The sequence below is a fragment of the Pristis pectinata genome, chromosome 23, assembly GCF_009764475.1.
Source record: "Pristis pectinata isolate sPriPec2 chromosome 23, sPriPec2.1.pri, whole genome shotgun sequence".
Classification (NCBI taxonomy): domain Eukaryota; kingdom Metazoa; phylum Chordata; class Chondrichthyes; order Rhinopristiformes; family Pristidae; genus Pristis; species Pristis pectinata.
In genome coordinates, this window is record NC_067427.1 from 12463389 (window position 1) to 12485911 (window position 22523).

Here is a 22523-nt window from a genome sequence, read left to right on the forward strand (position 1 = left end):
CAGAGAAGCAGCTTTGCATTTGAGGGGGTAGTCGAACCCTGGAACACGCTCCCGAAGGGGATGATAAAGGCAAAGGTTCCAGGAATAGTTGTAGGAATAAAATGAAGTGGAGCAAAGGTTGTTAATTAAGATTCAGATCAATCAAGATCATATTGAATAAAGGAACGTCCTAGAGGGGCCGAATGGCTTTACGCTTATTCCTGCTTCAGCATTGTCCCATTCTCTGATAATGTGAATCCTGAGGCGAACATATTTGCAGTTCTACTATTCCCCGTTGCAAAGAATAGTCCTTCCCCCGCCCCCAACTATCTGCCACCTCCTTGTTTTTTTTTGCCTTTCCTGCGGCTTCCTAACATTCCCGTGGTTTTCCTTCAATCCCATTCCCACCCATTTTGGTTTCCGTGTGCCTTTTGTCTCTGGTTTCAGTCCAGTTTAAGCCCCCTCCCCGGCCTCTCATTCATTTATTCCTCCCACTCACCCGGCGGGCACTAGGACCCGGGGAAGGGAGCGGCGGAGTTGGGAAGTTTTGGGAAGTCTTGGATCGCACTGACAGGGCTCCGGGAGAGGCTGCGATGAGCCGGGAATAGTGTCCGCTCATGGCTCTCGGTCTCTGGCTGTTGACCGTGTGCTCGCTCCCGCGGCTGGCGGCCGAGCCCAGCTCCCGCTCGCAGGCAGCCTCCACCCTCGCCTTCGTCTTCGATGTGACCGGCTCCATGTACGATGACCTGTTGCAGGTCATGGAGGGGGCGGCGAAAATCCTGGAGAGCACCCTGGGCAGGGCCGGCACCCCCGTGTCCAACTTCGCGCTGGTGCCCTTCCACGACCCAGGTGGGTGAGGGAGGGGCGGAGGGTGAGCGAGGGAGGGAGGCTGATGGACGGACAGGGAAGGAGCGAAGATGTAGGAGGGAGGGTGATGGAGGGAGAGATGGAGGGGAGGGAGGGAGAGATGGAGGGGAGGGAGGGAGGGTGATGGAGGGAGAGATGGAGGGGAGGGAGGGTGATGGAGGGAGAGATGGAGGGGAGGGAGGGAGGGTGATGGAGGGAGAGATGGAGGGGAGGGAGGGAGGGTGATGGAGGGGAGGGAGGGTGATGGAGGGAGAGATGGAGGGGAGGGAGGGAGGGTGATGGAGGGAGAGATGGAGGGGAGGGAGGGAGGGTGATGGAGGGAGAGATGGAGGGGAGGGAGGGTGATGGAGGGAGAGATGGAGGGGAGGGAGGGAGGGTGATGGAGGGAGAGATGGAGGGGAGGGAGGGAGGGTGATAAAGGGAGGGTGAGTGAGGGTGGAAGGTGATGGAGGGTGAGTGAGGGTGGAAGGTGATGGAGGGAGAGATGGAGTGGAGGGAGGGAAGGTGATGGAGGGAGGGTGAGTGAGGTGGAAGGAGATGGAGGGAGGGAGAGGGCAAAGGACCAAAGGGAGGATGATGGAGTGAAGGAGGGTGATGGAGGGAGGGAGTGATGGAGGAGAGGGTGGGAGGGTGCTAGAGGGAAGGTGATGGATGGAGGGAGGGAGGAAGGGTGTTGGAGGGAGGGAGATGGAGGGTGAAAGAGGGAGGGGAGATGGAGGGTGATGGAGGGAGGGGTAAGGTGTGTAATGGAGGGAGGGAGGGAAGGTGGGTGATGGAGAAGGGAGAGGGAGGTGTGTTGGTGAGGGTAAGTAGGTGGGTAAGGGGAGACAGGGTGACAGTGTGGGAGGGGTTTGAGAAAGAGTGAGGGTATAGGAGAGAGAGAGAGAGAGATGTGAGAGTGAGGGAGTGAGTGACTGAGAAGAGGATTAAAGAGAGCATGAGGCATGGCTGTACTGAGAAGGTGGTTTTCCATTGCAGTGCCATGCTTTAGGACGACGTTGGCACATTTGCTCCCTTGTTCCATCAGCTCTCTAATTTCCTCCTGAAAGCTTGAATTGAGCAGGGTGTGATCGGGTTGGTGTGATTGCAGACAGATTTAAAACTAGACTGTTTCCCACCTTTTTAAATAAAGCAGTAAAAAGTTAACACATTCCAGAAAATATTTGCAGTAGAAAACAATTAGTGAGTTCACAATATTTAGCTAGGCAGTAGAAGGATTGATTAAATCTTCCCGTTGGTGGGTTATGACTCCTGTTACGTTGTATTTCTCAGGATATTGTTCAGCCGATTACTTCTTGCTCTCATGACTGTTCTTTAAGTTGAAGCCCTGACAAGGTTGACAGGGATTTTGATGAAGGTGAGGTTGGGGGAGGGTGTAATCATATATGCTTGCTTCGGTAGTCGGGTCTCTTGATAGCGAGCAGGAGCCATGTCTGTTCTTTTTCTTTTGTAGCTGTGGGCTGGTGTTTATTTGAGATTTACAAAGTCAGCACAAGACCAGAGTTAGTAGCCTAGAGAGCCCTTGACCCAAATCAACATCTTTCTCTTTTTTCCTCTTCCATCTCCCCGATATCATCTGTGAATTTGTGTCATCAGTGGGTCTCTTCTCCCACTCCCTCATCCTATCCGCACTGACTCCCTTCCTGCTCCCTGTGTTCGCTGATATTGTTTATGGTTCTTCTCAGTTATTGTCACCCTATCCTTCAGGTCAGCTCAAGACAACAACCTTTGACCCTTCGTTTGCAGCCATATCTTCAACCCTTTCCTCCCCAAAATTCCTCAGCTTATTCTAGTCTTCCCACTCTTCCTGGCCTCCCGCATTGAGTTCCTGGTTTGAATCTCTTTAAGTCAGGCTTTCCAACTCTTCCTCAGTGCTGAGAGAACTCTGACCAGTGTTGTTAAAGGCATTCTGTGTGATTGTGAGCAGAGTAATCTGTCCCTCCTCATCTGCCCAGCTTTTCTGCAGCCTATGACATAGTCCACCATCCACCTCCAACAACTCCACATAGATGTGACCACAAATGCATGGCTGCATTCCTCTACATCTGGTGAGAGTTAGCATGTCACTGGAAACTGCAACTCTTCCCACATCGCTAGCTTTACCTCAGGTGTCCCTCAAACTCCTCCCTCCTATTTCTCATCTCAACACCTCTTTTGGCAACATTATCCAAAAATGTCAGTTTCCAGGTGTACACCATCCACAACTTTATTTGACCCCTCCAATATTCACAACTTGTCTGACTTGTGAATGTATGTGAACAAACATTTGCTCCAACTAAATATTGGGAAGATGGGAGCTGGGTTTGGTCACTCCAACAAACTCAGCTGAGTGAAACTTAACAGAAGGTTTGCATCCTTGGTGTCATATTTGATCTTGAGTTGAATTTGGGACTTTATATTCACAGAATCATGAAGAGCACTTATCAGTATCTCCGTAATATCTTCTGACTGATGCTGTTCACTTACTGCTGAAACCCTCATCCTCTATCTGATTCTATGACTCTGTTACTTCCATTCTTGACAAATCTGGCACACTAATCTCCCTGGTTCTACTCTTTGTGAATGGAATCATTCGAAGCTCTGCTGCCTATGTTATAAATTTGAACTGTTCCATTGACCAGATGCCCCTGTTTGCTGGTTAAGCAATGCCTTGATTTTAAATTTCTCATTGTGTCAAATCCTTCTACTTTCTCTTCCAGCCTTAATTGTAAGTGTTATAATTCACTGTAGCTTCTGTGCTCCTTCAATTCAGATCTCTAGAGATCCCCAAATCCACATTTTGCTGTACCTTCAGCTGCCCAGGCTCCAAATGAACCTTTACCCCTCCCCTCCAAACTGGTTCCCCTCTCTATCTCTCTTTCCTCATTAAGATATCCCTTAAAATATTCCCCTTTGGCCATACATTTGATCAAGGGCATCACTTGTTTGTTTGATATCAGTACTGTAAAATGCCTTTGACATTTTTTTCTGCAGTTTTATGTTATATAAATGGGAGATACTGAAGCCTTGGCTGGGATGTCCAGTTCACTGTGTGCCGTTGTTTTACATTGAACTAATGACTGCAGTACATGCTGCCCAAAAAACCCTCGCCCATCTTTCCCACCGGTGACTCCTGCACTTTGCAGACTTCATCGGTGCGAGTGATGATGTAATTTTTGGTAATGGAAGTTGCAAAATTTTCCCCTCCATTGGCTGCCAGAGTTTATATAAAGTGGAATTAGACAGACTGGACTAATTGGACATTTGCCAACAATGGCATAAAACATAATGGGTCTCATTACTAGGTTTACTGAATGGTGTGTTATAGCTAATCACAGTTGGAGGCAAAAATGTAGTCATAGTGGACTAGAAACTTCCATAGATACCATCACAGAGACAATAGATAGATAGGTACAGCTTGGTTTAAAGTAAGATTATCCTTAATTGATCTGTTGTGCTAGCTTTCATGTTCATTAATGTTTTTCCCAGTCAGAAATGTGAGGGGAAAATAATTGTAAAATTAAGAAATCTATACTGAAAGTATTGGATGTTGCTTTGTTAATCTAATAATTGTGTTTTGAACACTCTACGCAAAAGATGCATTCCACTGTGTGTTTTGATGTACATGTGACTAATAAAGATATCTATATCCATATATATCTATATATCCATGACCAAGAGGACATGACATGAGGTCTCATGTGGTGTTGGCAGTTTGCTTTAGTGCACCTTAGTTCCACAAACCGTCCACTTGAATCTGGAGCAACACACACAAAATGCTGGAGGAGCTCAGTGGGCCAGGCAGCATCTGTGGAGAGAAATAAACAGTCGATGTTTCTGGTCGAGACCCTTCATCAGGACTGGAAAGGAAGAGGGCAGAAGCATGAATAAGAAGGTCAGGGGAGGGGGAGCAGCACGTGCAGGCAGGTGATAGCTGAGTTCAGGTGATGGGGGAAGGTAGGTGGGTGGGGGAAGGGGAGTAGTAAGAGCTGAGAGGTGAGAGGTAGAAGAGGCAAAGGGCTGAAGGAGGAGGAATCGGTAGGAGAGGACAGAAGACCATGGAATAAAGGGAAGGAGGTGGGAAAGGATAGGCAGGTCAAGAGGACAGGGGAAGGGACAGGCCGGTCATGAGGGCAGGCCAAGGGGAAAGAGAAGGGGGAAGTGGGCCACAGGAAGCAGGGAAGACAAAGGAGGGAAAAAGTGGGGGAGAAGAGGGGAGGGGTTACCGGAAGTTAGAAAAATCGATGTTGAGGCCATCAGGTTAGAGACTCCCAAGGCGAAATATGAGATGTTGTTCCTCCAACCTACATCTGGCCTCAACGTAGCAGTAGAGGAGGCCACGGATAGACATGTCAGTATGGGAGTGGGATGTGGAATCAAATGGATGGCCACCAGGAGATCCTTGCTTTCGTGGCAGACGGAGTGAGGGTGCTTGACTAAACGGTCACCTGCGGGGAAGGACGAGTGGACAAGGGAGTCACAGAGAGAGCAATCCCTACGGAAAGCGGAGAGAGGGGGGAAGGGGAAGATGTGCCTAGTGGTGGGATCCCGTTGGAGGCGGCGGAAGTTGCGGAGAATGATGTGTTGGATGCGGAGGCTTGTGGGGTGACAGGTGAGGACAAGGGCAACCCTGTCCCTGTTATGTCGTGGGTGGGGGGGTTGGGGTGAGGGCAGACGTGTAGGAAATGAAGGAGACGCGGGTGACATCAGCATTGATGGTGGAGGAAGGGAAACCTCGTTTTACTGAGGAAAGAGGACATCTTGGATGTCCTGGAGTGGAATCTGGAGCTTGCTGTGTAACACAAACAGTACAGAGGAAGGGAAGTGTAACGATACGCACACGTTGATAGCAACTGAACCAAGGGACCATAGTTGAGTACATGGGCAATGAGTTGGCTGACCACTTAATTTGATTTTTAATAAATGTGATTAAAGAAATATTTATGTTGAGAACAGGATCAGGATCAAGGAACAGGAGTGATGTTTCAGTAATCGCTCTGTGCAGCGCAACAGTCACAGGATCATAGGGGTGGAATGTTTGGTCCCCACGCCAGAAATAGCCTTCAATTTTCTTTTGATCCAGGGACCCTGTTCCTTCCTGGGATCTCCCTCCCACCGTTCAGCAGTCCACGTGCACCAAAAAGTCTTGGTGGAGGTCAGATCTCTGGTAGCGGAAGTTGCCTGCCAATGTATAGGCAATGAGATTCCATTGTCCCATCATTGAAGGGAAGAATTAGTTTGATTGGCGCACACCCCTAGTGTTGCACCCCTCTTCCAATTGGAAACACAGGCAATTGCTGGAAGTTATTCCTGTGGAGAGCAGCAGTCCAGCACCTTGCCTTTGTGCAGTGCGTCTGAGAGCTCCTTAGTAGTAGAAAGACTGAAGTTTTCTCTCCTGTAGGGTCCTTGAAGAGGGAACTCTGGAAAAGAAAATAAGACTCTATTTTTAATTTTGAAATAAAGTCTAGGGAATTGAGAAAATTGTAAAGAACAGAACAGAAATAAGATTGAGAGATGACGGAGTGAATGTGAGGGCTGTGTTGGGAAGGGATCAGATTACAGAAAAGCAGGATTCTTTTAAATTCAATTAGATCAAATTCATTTAAAATGAAATATGTAGCAGATGTTGGAATCTGGTTTTGTTTTTAGTTCCACATGAACAAGCTTCATTCACTGCCTTGGGGTGGGGGCTGAAGATGAGAGAGTTGCGGGTAATCTACACTTCGGGGGTTTCTTGGGCAGAACCGTCTCTCGTGGGATGCTTTGAACTGAATGATAATATTGGGCAATTGATGCTTGACAGTAGGGAATTATTTGGAATTGCTTGCGGTTAGAAAGACAGGTGCTGGTGGACTTATCAGTGTCTTTTTGTCCTCATTTTTCACTCTGCTTCGGTTTTTTAAGGCTGTTACTAGCTTGAGAGCAGACACACTGTGAATCACTGAATAATTGTAATCACAAGTCCTCAATGACTTCAGTGTGCAATTAAATACTGAAATTGAAGGAATCTTAAACTGCTACTAAATAAACTAATGTGAGGGATCTGGAAGCAATAAAGGAGCCAGAGAAGGCAAATCTCCTGGGAGTTATCAGTGATGGTACAAAGCCAGCAGCTGTGGCTCAGTGGCGACATTTTCACCTCATCTTATACATAAAGCGAGAGATTCAAGCCCGCTCCAGAGACAGGCAGGGAATTGAGCTGAACACTCTAGCATAGCATTGAGGGAGTGCTACACGACTGGAGGTGCTGTCATTTCAGTACTGATATTGAGTAAGAATCAATATACTCTCACAGAGAGAGGGAGTCACATTGGCGATGTGGTTTGGACTGTGGATGCCCTGTGCTCTCCAGTTCAGCAGCTCGTTAATAAGGTGTGCCAACCTTCAGAGACCTGCCAGAATTACAGATCCCCATCTTTGTGAACCAGCTCCTTCATTAAATCTTGACTTCAGGTACTCTTACCAATGGGAAATCTTGGACAGGATATGAAGTGAGATTGTCGGGGGGGGGGGGGGTGGGGGTGGGGAGGGGGAGTGTTCAAAGACACATGAGCAGGTGATGGAGAAAAAAACCTTGTGTCCATGTCGTGTGGAACAACTCCCAATGTTTCAGTGCAAAGCCTCAGCTGGGAAAAGTAGTGATCAATCCAACCAGCAAGATCAGCAACAAGATGACTGAGCAGGAAATCTGCTTTTGGTGGCATGGGTTGGCCCAGAATTTGCTGGCAGAGGTGTGCTTAATGCTCACCCACCCAGTAAGCTCGCACTTAACTGGTGCAGGTCCCTTGGTGAGAACTTCCATGCAAAAGCCACCCTGATACTCATTGGATGTGAGTTCTGTCATGTGGTTAGGGCCAGACCAAGCCCCACCCACAGGAATACTGACAAAGCAGCTGGCTAAGCCAAGAACCCAGATTAGCTGGTTGTCAAAACTCTCACAGATTTTGAATGTCTTATCCATGTTCAAAACCATTAAAATATATTAATTAAAAAAAACACAGAAAACGCTTAAGTAAACTCCATTAATGAATTCAGAGCAAGTATAAGACCTAATACCAAGGAGTCTCACAGCCATTCCTTGTTCCAAGGTGTTAAGTGAATTAGTGTTCCCGCTCCCACCCCAGGGACTTTCCACTGCGCCCGCCATAGGTGCAACACCTGCCCCTACACCACCTCCATCCAGGGACCCAAACCGTCCTTTCAGGTGAGACAGAGATTCACCTGCACCTCCCTTAACATCATCTACTGCATTTGGTGGCCTCCTTCACATTGGTGAGACCAAACACAGACTAAGTGATGGTTTCACAGAACACCTGCGCTCCGTAACTGCGACCTGCATCTCCTCGTTCCCAGTCACTTCAACTCCCCCTCCCACACTATCACTGATACGTCAGTCCTTGGCCTCCTCCACTGCCAGGAGAATTCCAAGTGCAAACTGGAGGAACAGCACCTCATTTTCCATCCTGGAACCTCGCAGCCTAACGGTATGAACATTGAATTCTCCCACTTTAGGTAATCCCCCCCCGCCCCCCACCATGGTTCTTCTCTTCTTCCCATTCCTAACCTCTTTTTTTCTACCCTTTTTTTCCGTTCTCTCCTTACCTTTGACCCATCCCCCGGTGGATCTGCTCTCCCCTCCTCCCCCGCACCTGCCTATCACTATCTCTCACTTGCATCTCACTATCACCACCTTGTGCCCACCCTCCCTCCCCTCTTTTGTCCACCTGTCACTGCTCTGCTTTTCCCTCCTATATATCGGGCTTCCCCTTTTCCTATCTTCAGTCCTGAAGAAGGGTCCTGACCTGAAACGTTGACCGCCTGCTTTTCTCCATGGATGCTGCCTGGCCTGCTGAGTTCCTCCAGCGTCATAGTGTTTTTCATCTAGATTCCAGCATCTGCAGTCTTTTATTTCTCTTTAATGTTCCTCTGCCTGGACTGAACGGCATGGACAAGTTGGGCCGAAGGGCTTGTTTCTGTGCTGTGCAAGTCTATGACTCTATGCTGCAGGGTTGCAGGACAAGTCCCCTGGTGCTGTGGATTGCAGGCAGCTCAGGCCGTGCACTGGATTCCACAGCGAGTCCAGTGGTGGGGCCCAGATAAACATCTGCCAGGAGATTCGGAACCTGCACATTTGCTCGAGAGTCCACGTTTTCCTTGCTACCTTGGTGTGGAAAGTGCTGATAGTTCCGTGAGCAAGGGAGAAAATTCACGCCTTTAATGTTTAAAATGCTGGGAATTCAAAATAGAAACAAACAATAAGGGCGGCACAATGGAACAGATGGTAGAGCTGCTTCCTCGCAGCACCAGCGACCAGGGTTCAATCCTGACCTCTGCTGCTGTCTGTGTGGAGTTTGCATGTTCTCCTCAGATGCTCCGGTTTCCTCCCTCATCCTAAAGGCGCGTGCATTGGTAGGATAATTGGCCACTGTATATGCACTGTGTCGCTGAGTGGGAGAATCTAGGGGGTGTAGATGGGAATGTGAGGAGAATAAAATGGAATTTGGTGCAAATAAACAAGCAGCTGGAGGAACTTGATGAAAGGTCTCAACCTAAAATGTCGACCGTCCATTTCCCTCCACAGATGCTGCCTGACCTGCAGAGTTCCTCCAGCAGCCCATTTTTTTGCCCCGGGTTCCAGCATCTGCGGACTCCTTTGTCTCCAAAATGGAATTAGTGTAGGGTTAGTGTAAATGGGTGCATGCTGGTTGATGAGGACTCAGTAGGTGGAAGGGCCTGTTCCTTTGCTGTAAGACTCTAATAAAAAGCAAGAATTAATAGAACCAAACAATGAAAAGTACATAGCCTGCAAGATACCCACTAAAAGTACAGGCCTGTTTCCAGGGAATATCATCAGCTGGGGAAGGGAAACACTGGTCAGAACTCCATAACAATTCCTTAATGTTCTAACAGTGCTAGGGGGTGGGTTTACTGCCCCATCCAGTGTAGCCTCTTCAACAATGCAGCATTCCCTAGGTGCTGGCGTGGAGTGGGACTTAAACTTGAGCTGAGATGGCTCTTAGGCGAGTGATGCAACAGATTGTGAAGCTCTAATTTTGCCTCTCCCCAGGCCTCATGTTACATTACTTAAAGGGGCTGGCCCTCTATTCCTTGTGTGTTTTCATCTCTCCAGAGGGAAATGATTTATCCTTGGTTGGACTCAGCAATATTGCTCCAAGGCTATCAAGTGAAATCTCGAGGATGTGGATCTGACATAACCAATGTTATTCAATCCTGACTGATTGCATTCCTCAGCTGATAATTATTTCAGCAGGACTGGAATCCATTTGTTCTTTGAAATATTTGATACATATCTCATTCCTCTATTTCACTTTTTTTTCCGTCAGCAGGTATCTACCCAGTTCCCTTTTTGAAATGGACAGTTAGCTTGTTGTGAGGTCCATTTGATCTATGTGGGAAATATTTATATTGCATCAGAGAAATAATGATGCTTAACAATGCACACTGTTACTGAGCAAATTGACCAGAAATTTTGGGATTGAAAGTTGCGAACTTCTAGAATTACTGGTTGATTGAAATCACTCCTTCAATTGCTTTACATTATTGGCATATAGCATTGCATTTTTGAAGTATTTCCTGGATTTGCACACTAATTGTCCTCTAAATAGCTTAGAAGTTAAGTACAGTAATTAACTGAGTAAATACTTTTGATCAAAGTGTAATTAATAACTAAGTTCCAATCAACTCTGGCCCACAAATAGAACAATTTAAACTGCAATGTATCATTCCTTTCCAAACATTGCAGTTTCCTGATGGGAAGAGGAGATTTTAAAAAATGTCACATCTTCTCACTTGTACTTTATGGCTTTTGTTATTTTGGTTTTTTTTGCATTCTAATAGTCTTCACACTCCTGGCTGCAAAGTACTTTGGAACATTCTGAAAGGAAGGTGAAAGTTTCTGTGTCAATCAGAGTTATCCTTCTATTTCTTCTTTCAATCTAATCATCAGAATCTTTTCCCCAGGGTAGAAATGTCAAACAACATGCTTTTCAGGTTGGGTGGGGGGGGAAATGTTTAAAGGCGATGTGAGGGGCAAGTTTTTTTACGCAGAGAATGGTAGGTGCCTAGAATGGGTTACTGGGGGTAGTAGTGGAAGCAGGCAGTTTTGTGGAGTTTAAGAGACTTAGATAGACACATGAATATGAAGGGACTGGAGGGATATGGATGATACACAGGAGGAGGGCATTTAGTATAAATTGGCATCAAGATTGGCACAACATTGTGGGCCGAATGGCCTGTCCCGTGCTGTACTGTTCTATGTTCCATGTTCATTCTGACCATCTACTCATTTTTTTCCGACTGCTTTGACTTTAATTCACCCTCCTTCCCAGCTCATCATGTCTCTTAAGTCTCTGGTTAAAGAGATAATGTGGTGCTCCCAATAGTCCCTTGGTTCTCATGACATCACTGTTAATTGATGCAGCAACTACAGAGCAAGTATTCACTGAACTGAGTCCCATTTTGCAGTTTCCAGGGCTCCATTAAACTCACCATGGCCTTGTTTCTCATGCTGCCTTCAAACTCAACCAGTTCACTGGAAAATTTATTATGCTACAGTGTAATAAAAAGTGAATTCAAAGTGTGTTGGTGTGGAGTTTGTAGGATCATGTTAATCACCACCTAAGCCTTTCTCCTCGTTCTTGAACTGTAGCTAGAAGGTCAGTAATAAAATTATGAACCAGGAAGTCAGATTCGCTATTATGTATCAGCAACAGCGTAAAGTTTACAGAAAGTGTCTATAAATGGGATTTACTGAGGACAGGGTGTCAGAGATCTAGTTGCTCAATAAAATTTGTTCAGATATTAAACGCACTGAGATACTGGTGGTGATAATGTCAGTTGATAATTTCAAAGTGTTCTGCTGGCAACTTCAGTGTGGTGTTGCCCACGGCTCAGTTGATTGTGGGTTCAAGTCCAATCTAAAGATTTGAAGGTTAAAATCTGGGCTGTCAAACCTGCAGTACTGAAGCAAAAAACACATTGCTGGAGGAGCTCAGCGGGTCAGGCAGCATCAGAGGAAGCAAAGGGATGGTCAACAGTTCGGGTCGGGACCTTGCAGCAGGACTGGGTTCCAGTCTGAAACGCCAACCATTCGTCTGCCTCCCCAGATGCTGCTCGACCCACTGAGTTCCTCCAGCAGTTTGTTTTTTGCTTCAGATCCCAGCATCTGCAGTCTCTTGTGTCTCCACTGTACTGATGGAGGGATGAGCTCTCAGAGGAACCCTCTTTCAGATGAGTTATGAAACTAAAGCCCTGTCTTATCTCTAGTACATGTAATAGACTCCAGGACATAGTACTGAAGAACACCAGAAGTGTTATCTTTATCTTTATTAGTCACATGTACATCGAAACACACAGTGAAATACATCATTCTAGGGGCAGCCCGCAAGTGTCGCCACGCTTCCAGCGCCAACATAGCATGCCTACAACTTCCTAACCTGTAGGTCTTTGGAATGTGGGAGGAAACCCGAGCACCCAGAGGAAACCCATGCAGACACGGGGAGAACGTACAAACTCCTTACAGACAGCGGCTGGATTTGAACCCGGGTCACTGGCGCTGTAAAGCATTACACTAACTGCTACACTACCATGCCTGCCCTGGTCAATATGTATCATTTAACCAACATTACTAGAAACAAACTTTATCTGATCATTATTAATCCTGGGAGCTTGGCACTTGCAAACTGGCCTTTACTGGAGTTAATATTTCATTGGCTGTAAACTGTTTTGGGATGCTCATAGGTGTGAAGAGTGTTATAGAAATACGAATGTTAAACAGTTAAACATTGGGTGGTAGAACCTCGTAACTATGTATTTTGTATAGGTATCGCTATCAATCATTTCTAGACTTGCTTTGTTTAAACATAAAATGAAGAACTTTCTGCACACTGCGTTGTCCTGGGTTGATTCCTCTGGATCAGCACAGAACATTGGTGGTGAATTTTAAAACCTGTTTATGGCGAGGAAAAGAAATTAGCTGAAGGCTCCAAGTTTCACTTTGTTATCATCCACCCTGTCGAAATGTGCTCCTGCGTGGTTGTTAAGTGAGAATGAGGTGCTTGGCCAGAGTTCAATAGTTTATCCATGCATGCTGCCTTGCAGTACACATGGGCAGCAGAAAGGAGACAGTCTTATATTTCTACAGTGCTTTTAATGACCTGTCTGTAAAGCACAACGAGAGGAGCAATGTTTTAGTGATGCTTGTTGGGAGATAAATATTGGCCAGGACATGAGAAATATCTCAAACAACAAACAGACTGCTGAAGGAACTCAGCGGGTCAGACAGCATCTGTGGAGGGAAGTGGACAGTCGATGTTTGGGGTTGAGATCCTTCATCTGCTATTGGTATTGGTATTGGTATTGGCTTATTATTGTCACTTGTACTGAGGTACAGTGAAAAACTTGTCTTACAATCCGATCTTACAGGTCAATTCATTACACAGTGCAGTTACATCAAGTTAGTACAGAGTGCATTGATGTAGTACAGGTAAAAAAACAATAACAGTACAGAGTAAAGTGTCACAGCTATAGAGAAAGTGCAGTGCAATAAGGTGCAAGGTCACAACAAGGTAGATCGTGAGGTCATGAGGTCATAGGTCATAGTCCATCTCATTGTATAAGGGAACCATTCAATAGTCTTATCACAGTGGGGTAGAAGCTGTCCTTAAGTCTGGTGGTACGTGCACTCAGGCTCCTGTATCTTCTACCCGATGGAAGAGGAGAGAAGAGAGAATGTCCCGGGTGGGTGGGGTCTTTGATTATGCTGGCTGCTTTGCCAAGACAACGAGAGGTAAAGACAGAGTCCAAGGAGGGGAGACTGGTGTCCGTAATGCGCTGGGCTGTGTCCACAACTCTCTGCAGCTTCTTGCGATCTTGGGCAAAGCAGTTGCCGTACCAAGCCGTGATCCATCCAGATAGGATACTTTCTATGGTGCATCGGTAAAAGTTGGTGAGAGTCAAAGGGGACAAACCAAATTTCTTTAGCCTCCTGAGGAAGTAGAGGCGCTGGTGAGCTTTCTTGGCCGTGGCATCCACGTGGTTTGTCCAGGACAGGCTGTTGGTGATGTTCACTCCCAGGAACTTGAAGCTGTCAACCCTCTCGACCTCAGCACCATTGATGTAGACAGGTGTCGAGATAGCCAGTATAAAGGGGTGAAGCAAGAGCTGGCAAGCGATAGGCAGATGCAGGTGAGGAGGGGGGTGGTAGGCAGATGCAGGTGAGGAGGGGGGTGGTAGGCAGATGGAGGAGGGAAGAGTGGAAATAGCTACAGAAGCAGCAAGGTGACAGGTGGAGGCAACAAAGGGCTGGAGACGATGGAGTGTGATACAAAAGGAAGGTGCAGCATTGAACCAGATAAGGGAGGTGGGGAGGTCAGATGGGAACAGTCGGAGGAGGGGACCCAGTGGGAGGAGTGGGTGGGTGACGGGCAGATGGGGTGGGTGGGGGAGGGGGAAGAAACAAGGTGATGGGGGCCTGGGGTGGTGGAGGAGGAGCTGGGTAGATCAGGAGGAGAGAGAAAGTGGCCGTGAGGGGGGTGGGGAGCAGTTTATCCGAAGCTGGAGAATTCAATGTTCATGTTCATGTCTTGTGTCTCCGTGAGGAATAACTCTCCTGCTCTTCCTCACATTGTACCATGGGATCCTTTACATCCACCTCAGGTGGGGCCTTAGTTTAATGATGGGATCTCCCAACAATGCAGCACTGGAGTGCCAGCCTAGTTCATTGTCTCAACTTTCTGGTATGTGTCTTGAACCTACAGTTTTCTGACTGGGGTTATAGTGCTGCCTCTGAAGCTTGGCAGACACTTGGTTAGTGAGCAACTCAAGAATCAGAATCAGGTTTATTATAACTGACTTCTGTGCTGTGAAATTTGTTGCTTTGTGGCAGCAGTACAGTGCAAAGAGGAGAAAGAATTCTGCCTGCAGTTGATCAATTTTCCTTTAGGCTGTGGCTGTATGAGTGTGGATTCAGCTGTAAGTTTAGAGTGGAGAGGCTGGATTGTTCTCCTTTGAACAGAAAAGTTCAAGAAATTTGATTGATCATGACTGTTCTGGATGAGGTAAATAAAACAAAGCTCTTCCCATTAGCAGATGGTTCAAGGACTAAGGGATACAGATTTATAAATCTGGGCAAAGGATGCAGGAGGATGTGCAGAACAGTTTTTTTTTAAAGAGAGGGCAATTATGTAAGAGTGGTAGAGACAGAATCAATCAGTGCATTCAGAAGGGAATTGGATAGGCAGTTAAAAGAGAATAATTTGCAGGACTGCAGGCAATGAGTGAGGGTGTGGGGCTGATGGGATTACTGTACCAGGAGTGGGATATTACTGGGCTGAATGGCCTCTTGTGCCCTAATGATTCTATGAAAAGGCTACAGAAACCATTATTGCAAATGATTGCTCCGGAGGCTAGCTGCCTGACCTGAGTGTCACACAGCCTGATGGCATGTTGGATTTGTAATGTGTTTTAATTTTATACCCAGGTAAACATCTGGGCTGCTCCCCTTCATATACTTCCTACTGCCTCAGTAGTGTGGCTGCTGATAATGTTGATAATTGGTTTATTATTGTCACATGTACCGAGATACAGTGACAAGCTTTTGTTTGCGTACCATCCAGACAGATTACGTCGAGGTAGTACAAAGGGAAAAAACAGAATGCAGAACATCGTGTTACATTTACAGAGAAAGTGCAGTGCAGGTAGACAAATAGAGTGCAAGGACCTTGAATAGGTAGGTTAGGAGATCAAGAGTTCACCTTTTAGCGTATAAGAGATCCATTCAAGAGTCTAATAATAGTGGGATAGAAGCTGTCCTTGAGCCTGGTGGTATGTGTTCTCAAGCTTTTGTATCTTCTGCCAGGTGGGAGGGGGCAGAAGAGAGAGCGACTGGGGTGGGAGGCGGTAAACCACATTTTTTTTAATAAGGTGTTTATTGAACTGTATCGGAAACTTAAATCTGGCTTTTCACCACCCTGTTCAAATGATATCCTGCCACTCAATGCAGGTTGCAAAGCTGGGAATCCTGAAGCTGTTGACTTTCCCTCCATTGCTCTCTTTGTTCACACTCTTGATTGGCACAACTTGTCCAGATAACTGAGTGGCCACCTGCAGTATTTCCTCTCACTTATGAAATAAGAATTCCCCCCCCCCCCCCGCACCTCCCACCACCCCCACCCTTCCCCCCCCAAAGGCAGTGGAAGCGGAGACCTGCAGTGAAATAACTAGGTTTATGGCTCAATGCCCTTTGGCTGCTGAGAACCATAAATACCAGACACTGAGGGTGTTGATTATCCTTCTGGTCTGCTGTTGGGTAGATCTTCATCATTTCCAGCATTTTTATCACAGTCTCTGCGTTCCCTCCCTCTGCCCACAACAATTGCTTTGTTTTCTATGAAGTCTGGTGAAAGTATTGGTGAATGAGTTGGGTATCCTTGGCGTTCCAGGACCCACTGCTGCATTTGATCCTTGTACCCTGGCAGTACAGGGCAATGCTTCATCATTTGCAGATAACCTGAAGCTTGCAAATGTGGTCAGCAGTGATGGAGTATTAGATTTCAAGAGGACACAAGCAGGCTGGTCGAATGGGCAAATCTAGAAAGAAATTCAGTGCAGAGAAGTGCAATACTGTAAGTCTTGGTGGGAGGAAGGTAAAGCACTGTAGCCAATGCAATCACAGCTTACACTTCTAACCTGAATGAATGTCCTCAAACTAGTTTTTGTTCTGTTTTATTACTCTCCCTACCTTTCATCTCCAGCACATCTTCTGCTTTGCACAGTAACCGTTCATATTCTTTTTGGCTCCTCCTGACTGGTATGAGGAAAAGTGCTTAGGGGTTCTGCGGCAGGGAGAGAGCCAGAGAGATGGCGAATCTTTACCTGACCTACCAGCTGAGGAATCAAGGCCTGAATTCCATACGTCAACTTCCCAGGATGTTGGAGCTGGCCACAGGAATCTTCCAAAGTGGCTTGTTGTGTGGTAGGACCTACTGTTCTGTGATCAGAGCACCTGCTACTAGCCAGTAACTGTGGTGAGGCATGAGGCAGGAAGGTGTGCAAGGATGATCCCCTAACATTGTTGTGTCTGCTCCAGGGAATAAATGAGTGCAATTTAGTCCATACCAGCACGGGTAATGGGATGGAGAGGAGAACTCATCTTGTTTGTTGAGGAAGAAGTTCAGTAATTTGAGGTAAAAGGGCCCCAGCCTAAAGAAAAGTAAAGATATAACTAAGGGCAAGTCACTGTCTGCAGCCTTGGCTGATGGATTTATGACTTAGAGCACACAGCTGTATTGTACATTGTTTTTCTCCTCTACACCCCGAGGCTTTCAGGTCATCTTTTGCAAGACAGAATACCTTTGATGTATTATCTGTCTCTCCATTTGATGTGTCTTTTTTTGTTTCTTTATCTGAATACAAGCAGCTGGTGCCCATTTGCGGGTTCTTGGCTGAGATTGAGAGAGCGTTAGTGTGGGAATCAGTGGAGTTGACGATTCTCCTGTCAATGTTCCCAATGGCAAAAAATGACAAATATAAACCTTAATAACAAATCTAAATGCCCTTTCTGGCTGATTCTTTTCCTAAAAATATACATTTTCATAAAATCTACTGTCAAACTGATAATACGATATCCAATTCTTCGGAAGTCCTGATGGTCAGCATCAGCCTCACAAGGTGATGTTTCCTGGGTTTAACTCAACCATCTGGTGTTTGCTGTGCTCCCTTTAAACTCATGGAGGCTGGTTTTCCACACCCTCTTTAAACAGACCAGAACCCTCTTTCCAATGCTCCCGTTTCCCATGCAGGGTCCTGAGGCAGGATTTTCACCTGAAACGTCGACCGTTCCTTTCCCTCGACAGCTGCTGCTCGACCTGCAGAGTTTCTCCAGCAGATTGTTTGTTGCTCCTGCTTCACTTCCCACTGGGACCCCATTTCCTGTGCTCCCTTGAAACTCACTGGGACCATGGATCTGGTGTTCCCTTTAAGTTTAACGAGGTTCACTGGGAAATGTATTATACTTATGTATAATAAAGAATTAAAACTATGCTGAGGTATTAATAGGGATAACATCCAACAGTCAGGAAAATCTGAGAGTCCAGAAGTCCAGAGCGTGCAGGATTAATGGAGTTTTACTATAACACGTTTGCCTCTCCCACACAGCCACCACCAACTGAAATGAATCAATGTAGCTTGAGTTCCTGAAACTGGGACTCCCCTGGTGTACAGACTCAGTCTTTCACTGGACTAACTCACCAAGCCCCTGAAGGAGCTTTTGTCATATTATAGATGTGATTTTATTTCTTCCCCTTAGGTTTCTTGCAGGACCATTCCCCAGGTGAGAAATGTGTTGCCAAGCAGAGATATTTTTTCCCCCCAGACATGTGCAAGCACAGTTTGACTTGTTTCACTTTCCCACTTCTGGGTCCTGCCAGGATTCTCCCTGCAACAATGTGCTCCTGCCCTGACGGGATCGAACCATGCTGGGCTTTGCACAATGGAAGACAGATGGTGAGCTTATCCCTGGACAATTGTGAGCCTGATATACACATGTATATTTTCCATGGGGAAAATGGGATAGGGATCAGAAGAAGGGACACTGGGAAATGGGATAGAGATCGGGAGCAGGGACGTTGGGAAATGGGATAGAGATCGGGAGCAGGGACGTTGGGAAATGGGATAGAGATCGGGAGCAGGGACACTGGTCCAGTATGTCAGAACCTCTTAGTGAGGTTTGTGTAACCTGGTCTAACTGAGACCTGTAGAGTATGGATGGAGAGTAACAGGTCGGTATAACTGAGATCACTGTAAAATGAGGCTGGTGCCACAGAGTATAATAGGTTGTGATAATGATTATTAATGAACAGGATAAGCAACTTGAAACTGTTGTCGTTGTGGTAAAGCTAAGAATTAAAAGCATAAAAATATCTTGAGTTGGTTTTGCTTATTGTAATGACATCATTACAATAAAGTAGCTCGCCGTGGACCAACCAAAGCTCTGGCCTGGCAGAATGCGCAGCAAACACTGGGTTCATATCTTACTCCCACCTAAAGGAAAGGGGCTGGGGAGGGTGCAGACAGGAAGAGATACTGGGGAAGGTGGGTAGGGACTAGTGTGAGGGAAAGGGTAATGAATAGGGAGAGGCGGGGGTTACGACCAGGGAGAGGTGGGGGTTACGACCAGGGAGAGGCGGGGGTTACGGACAGGGAGAGGTGGGGGTTACAACCAGGGAGAGGCGGGGGTTACGACCAAGGAGAGGCGGGGGTTACGGACAGGGAGAGGCAGGGGTTATCATCTGAGTGAGGTGAGGGGATACGTATGAATAGGGAGAGGTGTGGGGACAGGCAGGCTAAAGGAAGGAGAAGATCTAAATGGGAATGAAGTGGAAAGGCAGGAGGAGATTATCAAACTGTGAACAACTGAGACCTGAGAGAAGATCTATCTCTCTACTTGGCATCATGCCTTCTCACCTGGGGAGTGGTGTTGCTGGAGACCGAGATGGAAAGGGAGGAAGTAAAGTCACATTTAAAGTTTTTTTTAAATCAAGACTCCCTCAAGAGGTTTGGTGGGTTTTTCCAGCGAGAAGGGTGAGCCACACTACAGGAAGGTTCCAGGTTTGAACACCAGCGGCATTTAACATGGTTGGCCTGGCCGTGGTTCTCTGGCTGTTGGATGAAGCTCTGGGTCCCTGTAGTGATGTGTGGGGCACGAGACAGGAGTTGGGGGAGGGGTAAGGTGGTGGGCGATGGTATATTTTTGCTCCTGTGTGTTTTCTGGTGTAACCTAGTGGATTGCTGTTTAAGCCCTCTTGTTATGTACCTGTGGTTGATAACTTGTGGCAGGACAGGAGGACTTTGACTCTGGTTCCGACAGTCGGGTACCACACCGTGTCTGGGGAAAAGCAGGAATAATGGGATATGGAATGAAAGACTGGAGGTAACCACCATTCTGTAGGATGAAAGCCATAGAATGATTCAAAATCTTTAGGAAAGGCAGTGAGGGGAGGAAATTAGCATGGAAAATATTTTACAAGGGAGCACAAATCAATTAAAATTTATGAAGCTGCCTGTAAACCTCAATCAGGGCATTACAGTGAATAATGGGCGCAGTATTTATAAGGAACTGGCTAGAATATGATCTCAGTGCAGGAAATACAAAGTATATATTTCCATTTATTTTTGTTGATGGATTTGTTGGGTGTTTGTGACAGGTCCAATCAGCTAGCTGATTGGTAAAGGAAATCTTTGGAGACAGTGAGCACATACAGCAGGGATCGGGGGAGACTGAATCAAGTCCAGCACATGTTTGACTTATGTTACAGAAAAGGCTGCCCCCCATTCAGTCCTGTGAAGCTCTGTGTGACTTTTTCTGCTGCAGCTATCTCTAGTCCAGATGTTCCTGGCCTTAATTATCTGAGTCAGTTTTACTTTGTCCAACTGTTTTATGTTGACCAGTGTTGACTTCAAATTTCTTTCTTCCATTATTTCCCCGAGGACAGTTTCCTGGTGCTCAGTGTGTGCAAATGGGGTTTCCATGTTGATGGCAAGAACTACACTGCTTTTCCTCCTGTAGCTCATACTTCACCCAGCCCATCATTTTCACTGGAATTTATTCACACAGCAGATCTTCCCTTGGACTGTTGTTCCACCAGGTTGTCCACCATATTTTCACTTTGTTGCACGCAGCCTTCAGGTTTCATATCCAAATAAAGCAGGCGGCACAGTTATCTGCATGATGTGTGTTGCAGGACACACAGTTTTTAATGGGTGATGCTTTATCCTTCCTTGAATCATCTCTGCTCCCACTCTAACCTCTCCGAATGTATGTTACAAAGAGGCTCAAAACAAGCTCAATGACCAACACGTCATCTTCTGTCTGGGCTCACTGCAGCCAGCAGGATTCAATCTCAAATTCTCCAACTTTAGAGAAACTCACTCTTTCTTTCTGTTTGTATTAAGACCAGCTATCTTTCGTTTGACATTCCCTTTTTTTCTTTTCCCTTTTTGTTCTGTACAGTTAGACGATGCAACATTACACAGACTATGCAGCATTAGCACTGCAAAATACAGACAAAGAAACTTAATCTTATCTGACCCAAAACGTCGTCTGTTCATTTCCCTCCACAGATGCTGCCTGACCCACTGAGTTCCTCCAGCAGTTTATTTCGTTCCAGGTTCCAGCATCTACAGTCACCTGTGTCTCCATTAATCTTAACTGCCTCTTATTTCACCCAATCAGAGGCATTCTCTTTGCTCCATCCATTAGCCTCCCCTCAAGCGTCTCTGCTACCTAAACTAACTTTCCCTCTTTCTCAGTTTGGATGAGGGTTCTCGGAGATAAAACATTGACTCTTTTTCTTTCCACAGATGCTGTTTGACCTACTGATTTTTTTTTGACATGAACACAGGATTTTTTATAGTGGAATTACTAATACTTCCTCACCAAAGATATTCCCCTTAAAAGCATTGAATCTGAGGAGCGTATCCTCAGCAATCAAGATTAACTTACTTTGTTTTGCACTGTGATTGCATCCCAGATTTGAGAGATTTCGTGGAAGAAATGTTACCTTTTTTTAAGAAACAGAAGTGCTTCAATCTAATTCACAGATGCTGTAACTTGAGTTGGGAGTTAGGGGGTCTGTCTGCTGCAGTTGATTTAGAATCACCACCAAGACTCTCATTTCAGTGCACCCCTGCATGATGAATGCATTGATTGTCTGGTTGGAACCTATGTTGAATTTAATTAGTGTAATTCAGTGGGTTAGGACACACTGCACAAAACTACCTCTAGTTTGGCACTATACAAAATCTGCACGATGGATGCTTTTCAGGGGAATTGTCCTGCTACTTCTGAGTTTAGTGTAGTGGTGCTGGGCAAATTGGTTCAGTTGAAATGGAAGGAGTAAAGGGCATTTGCCTCAATGGCAAACAATTGCCATACCTTGTGTGACTGTACTTAGTATCAAAACCCAAAAGTGGGAGAAGACATTCCATTCCAAATGTCTAATTCCACATTCATAGTCTAACATACTCTCCTGAGGTTTGAGGGTAATTAGAAAATGTATTTGGTTTGGCCGGCTCTGAATATGCAGTTGTAGCTGCCAATATTTGCATCATCTTGTGCCTAAAATGTGTAAAGCACTGTTTCAGATCTGTGCTGTATCTCACCTCACTGAACACACAAATCATCAGTTTTTTGGTAGTAGGAACTTTTATGATGGGCTGTGATTAGTTATTCTTTGCTCTCTTGTAGAGATTGGTCCTGTTACCGTCCACCTCAGATCCAAAGAAATTCCAGAAGGAGCTCGAGGATCTCTATGTGCAGGTTAGTGCAGAGCCTGCTTTGACCTTTGCCACTTGAACCCTAACCTTACTTGAGTTCAAATGTTCTCAAGGCTAGACTGCCTCAGTTCTGAGATCCTGCGTCAATCTAGATTGTTTTTGTGGCACTTGAATTGTTTGGATGGCATTGTGAAAATCAGTGTGGGGAGATTTCCAATGAAAAGGAAAGCTTGTGTCATACACAACATGAGAATGCCTTGAAGTGAAGTAATTTTGAAATGAAATCAATGTGGTAAAAGTAAGGAAAAATATAATTAATTCAATCTCTTGCCTTTGACACTTGATATGTTGAATTCCATGGTATTAACCCACTTATCATCAGGTGAAAAATAATTCATTATAAA

The 22523-nt window shown here is 46.0% G+C and overlaps 1 protein-coding gene across 1 annotated transcript in view; it reads left to right on the forward strand.

The window, feature by feature from the left end:
- Positions 1–584: 584 nt before the first annotated feature.
- Positions 585–22523, forward strand: part of LOC127582286 (hemicentin-1-like) — a 260770-nt gene continuing 238831 nt past the window's right edge. Inside the window, 3 exon segments of the mRNA XM_052037463.1 lie at positions 585–828; positions 22091–22110; positions 22112–22162. Coding sequence (XP_051893423.1) covers positions 597–828; positions 22091–22110; positions 22112–22162 — 303 coding nt within the window. The 5' untranslated portion in view covers positions 585–596.